Genomic DNA, 4,141 nt, shown 5'->3' with positions numbered 1-4,141 from the left:
ACCGCACCATTGCACAGCAACCAATTATCTCGGAAGAACCGACCGACAACCGGCACCCTTAACATGGTTAGTGCGTGGTCCAAAGCAAGGAACGGCGAGTTCGAAACCGACAGAAAAAGCGGCAATTACACTTGGGCTCAGGAGCATTAAGCACATTGTGTATAAATTTGGAGCCTCTGCTGCATTTAGTACTGCCGCCGCACGCTCCATGTACTGCACAGCTCGGGCCTGGTATTTACGTTCCCGTCGAACATGGCGATTGTAACTAATAACTGATTATCTACACACCATCCGAAGATGTCTACATAGTGTCCTCCCTTTCGCCCATACGCCCACAGCCAAATGCGACGAGCAGCCAGATGAAGAGAGCGACCCTGGCAGGGAATTGATTGATAATAGTTTCTAATCAATTTTCTGACAGCACACAAGACAACTGGCGCACGGATCGGCTCGACACCCTTCCGCATCACAGACACCACGGTGAGCGCACCATCGTCGCCCAGCGCCGCGGCCGGAGCCGGGTCTCACCGCTCGACGAAGTTGAGGCAGGAGACGCCGTCCTGGCCGCCGACGGCGTACAGGTAGCCGTCGAGCACGGCGACGCCGACCGAGGTGCGGCAGCTGGAGGTGGGAGCCACCTCCGACGACCACTGGTTGGACAGCGGGTCATACCTGGCGGCGGCGGCGGACGGACGGACGGCTGAGGCACGGCACTTCCAAACGGCCCCGGAGCCCAGCGAGACCTTCGTCGACGCGGGTGGTGAGTGCCAGTTGACGCGGAGAGGGCTAGATATCGTTCTATATAGCACTGTGATGTGGACAGGGGCGACCACTGACCGAACACATACCAGAAATGGCGAGATGTTCCCACCCTCCTCGCCAGCACCGGCATCCTCACAACTGCGAGGCGCCACTGCCATCGAGCCGCGCCGTTCCGGCGGACACCGCGGGCGAGAGCAGGCCCGAGAAGTGCCTTCGGCCCTGAGGCACGCCTGCCATTACCTCTCGATACTGTTGAGGTAGGAGTGGCCGTCGTGGCCGCCGACGGCGTACAGCAGGTCGTCCAGCACGGCCACGCCCACGCCGCAGCGTCGCTTGGACATGGGCGCCATCATGCGCCACTCGCAGGTCTGCGGGTCGAACTGCTCCACCGAGGCGATGGCGTCGCCGCTGCACCAGCCGCCCACTGCCGCGCGTGCAGGGCAGCGCCGTTAGTGTCGGCTCGCCGCGCACAGTTCAGGGGCACCTCAGTCAGTGACAGGACGGGGACGTGCTAGTTCTATGGTAGGGTCATCTTACTGTCGACCTGCTCCCAGTGCCCTCATACTGTCGAACCGCCCCCAGAACTTTCAGACAGTGCTCTGCCCAGACGTCATAACAAAAACTGCATTCTCCTATGACGAAATCAGATGAATGCAGATAACGTTCACAAAGACGGAACAAACGACCAAATCTCCCACAAACCTCGCAACAACGGCGATCTCCTCCCGACATGGGTCGCAGATATGTCCTCTACCAACACACTCTCCAAATAAAGCCCGTCCTGCCGCGCTGTGACCGACGGGCCGCGTCCCCAGACCAGCAGCCCCCTCCCTCTCCCCCATGAGCTCGGGGCTGTAGGCTGCGTCTCACCTGCGAACAGCACCTCGCCGCGTTTGATGGGCTTGCGGGGCCGGGTGCGCGGCCCCTGCATGAGCGGCCGCTCCTGCGGCAGCAGCAGGTAGTTTTTGGCCTCGTCCACCAGGTCTCGGCAGCCCTCGTCCGACTTGATGAGCAGGTCGGAGCCCACCGTGCCCACCAGGAACTTGGGGTTCAGCAGCGGCATGCGCACGTGCTGCAGAATCTGACGGCAGAGGGAAGGACGTCAGCCGGCGGGCAGCTCGGTCGACCGGCGGAGATCGGGACGGTCGCCGGGGGTGATGGAACTACACAAACGCAGGCGGACATGGCCAGTAGGTAAGATTGACGATTACACAGCTCGTGGCATTGTGAGCTAGCCACCTCAAACGCCCCTGACACATTTACTAATCAGGTCCTTTTTACTATTGCTTCTCATCTAGAATGACAGCCTTACTAGATTCCACAAAAAGTCGACATTTTGCTTGTCACAGCAAACAAAGCAATGATAGCCTCATCAACGAGTACTTCCCACGTCACAAGCCCCGCCCTGCGCCGCCAGCCTCTGCGGCCTCGGCCGACGCGGCTGGCGGCGTGCTCCATCGGCGCCATCGCCGCACCTGCAGCAGGTGGTGTCGCCGCTCCGAGATATTGTACTTGACCCAGGACATGACGGCGCTGTACACCTGCTCCTCGTTGCGCACGTTCAGCTCGTCTGAGGAGATGATCTCCACCAGCTGGTTGACGGGCAGCAACAGGAACTCCTCGCTCTCCATCACCTGGAGAGGGCGCGGCGCGCCAAGCTGCGTCAGCCGGGCGGCGCGACCGAGACCGGCGGCAACAGCCGCACACACCGGTCACCCGGCCAAGCGGACATCGTCATGACAAGCACGCAACGACCACAACCTAGATCAGTCACGGGCGTTGTCCTACAATTCCTCCAACGAAGCCGGCCTCACCAACACATCAGCCCCACCGACAGGTCCGGCTGCGCCACAGCAGAGCAACACCCGCAACATACGACCGAAGCGAACGAGTCTGTCCCAAACCACCGCGAGAGCTCCCCAGCGCCGCACGTCCCAGCCGCGCCGACCGCCGTCTCCAGGCGCCTGACCTCCTGGAAGTTGTGCTGGGTGAACTTGTCGGCGATGCGCAGCAGCTCTCGGCAGGCGTGCGTGTCGGCGAACGCCCGGATGCCCAGGCAGTTGGTGGGGTCGAGCTGGCGCTTCAGGAACTCGCAGCACACCTCCTGTATCTCGGTCAGCTGCAGCAGGCACGCTGCAACGGCGGCGCACGGCGCTGACACGCCGGCACCGGGGCGCCGAGTCGCGTGCGCGACCCCGCACGGGCGTCGACAGGTCAGCCGATCGGCACGGCACGCGGGGAATCCTGCACGGCTGCGATGCGATGAAAACTGTCTGAGGAGCATGCGCACGCGCACGCGCACGCGCACGCACACACACACACAGCACAGCGCCGCGTCCCGCGCACGCCACGCACGCACGCACGCACTCGCGCGCACGCCCGCACACACACACACAGATGTTTGAAGCACTTCTCACCGACGCTGCGCTCCAAAGTGCGCCTCCGACGGCCCAGCGTAGGAAAGGTGCAAGGGTGGTACGGCCGGCGTTCACAGCTCAGCACGGACCACATGGGAGGGGAGGGGGAGGTGGTACGACCGACGACAAGCCCACAATGCGGTGAGCAGTGTGGCGAAATGGCCCGCATGAACAACTGGCGGCGGTGTGGTGGGCACGATCAGGTGCGGCGATAGGCCCCCTCCCCCTACCCCCCCCCCCCCTCTGCGCAGCTGAAGGCTGCGTGTAGAAAGGCTCGGCCGGTCGCGCGGGGCCGTCACAGCTGTCCCTGGCGGACGGCCGCCGCAACCGCCGGCAACGGCCGGCACAAAATAAAACATCACACGCATATGCACGTAAAAGGGTGGCAGCCCCGTCCAGACCGACCAAGCGAACCCGGCGAAAGCTTGGCGGCTGTGGAAGCTCGGCGGTTTCGGAGTTGGTCCACAGCCACCCCTCTCTCTCCCCCCCCCCCCCCCCCCCGCCACGCGCCACTCCGGGACGAGCAACCGCAAGTTGGGACAACCACCAACAATGAAAGGACGCCTGGGTCTTGTTTTGGACGCAGGACTTGCACTCGTCTCACGTATCAATGAGAAGTGATGTGAGCACACGAAACATCTTTTAGCTGCAACCGTCATGACCCAATGATTGTCGCTTAGATGAAAAAGGCTGGATGAAACGTAACATCCATAACAAACGCAGCTTTCTTGCACTAGCATGCCCAAGTCGAGGCCCAAAACAAGACTGCTTGACGGCAAGATTGCCGCTAGCCTAAAATCATACTTCCCTGTCACAAGGAGGCGGTATACCGCCTCTCTTCTCTGTACAGTCACATTTTCGATGGTGCAAACACCACTGGCCCCTTGTTACATCTCCACGTGCTTTGGTTAAAACGCTGGCGTGATAATATATCAAACGATCTCGCTGTGCAGCGGAACCGT

The 4,141-nt window shown here is 61.7% G+C and overlaps 1 protein-coding gene across 1 annotated transcript; it reads right to left on the bottom strand.

Moving 5' to 3' along the window:
* Window positions 1-524: 524 nt before the first annotated feature.
* LOC119092932 (kelch-like protein diablo) lies at window positions 525-2,895 on the bottom strand (the record flags this gene model as incomplete). The annotated part of the gene is made up of 5 exons (XM_037215829.1): window positions 525-672; window positions 1,003-1,186; window positions 1,633-1,843; window positions 2,238-2,396; window positions 2,732-2,895. Coding segments are annotated over 5 exons (866 nt in total), but the record flags the coding sequence as incomplete, so codon positions are not given.
* Between the last annotated feature and the right edge of the window lie 1,246 nt (window positions 2,896-4,141).

The sequence above is a fragment of the Pollicipes pollicipes genome, unplaced genomic scaffold, assembly GCF_011947565.3.
Source record: "Pollicipes pollicipes isolate AB1234 unplaced genomic scaffold, Ppol_2.1 Scaffold_3698;HRSCAF=4338_pilon_pilon_pilon, whole genome shotgun sequence".
Taxonomy (NCBI): Eukaryota; Metazoa; Arthropoda; class Thecostraca; order Pollicipedomorpha; family Pollicipedidae; genus Pollicipes; species Pollicipes pollicipes.
This window is presented reverse-complemented; position numbering and strand designations above follow the sequence as displayed.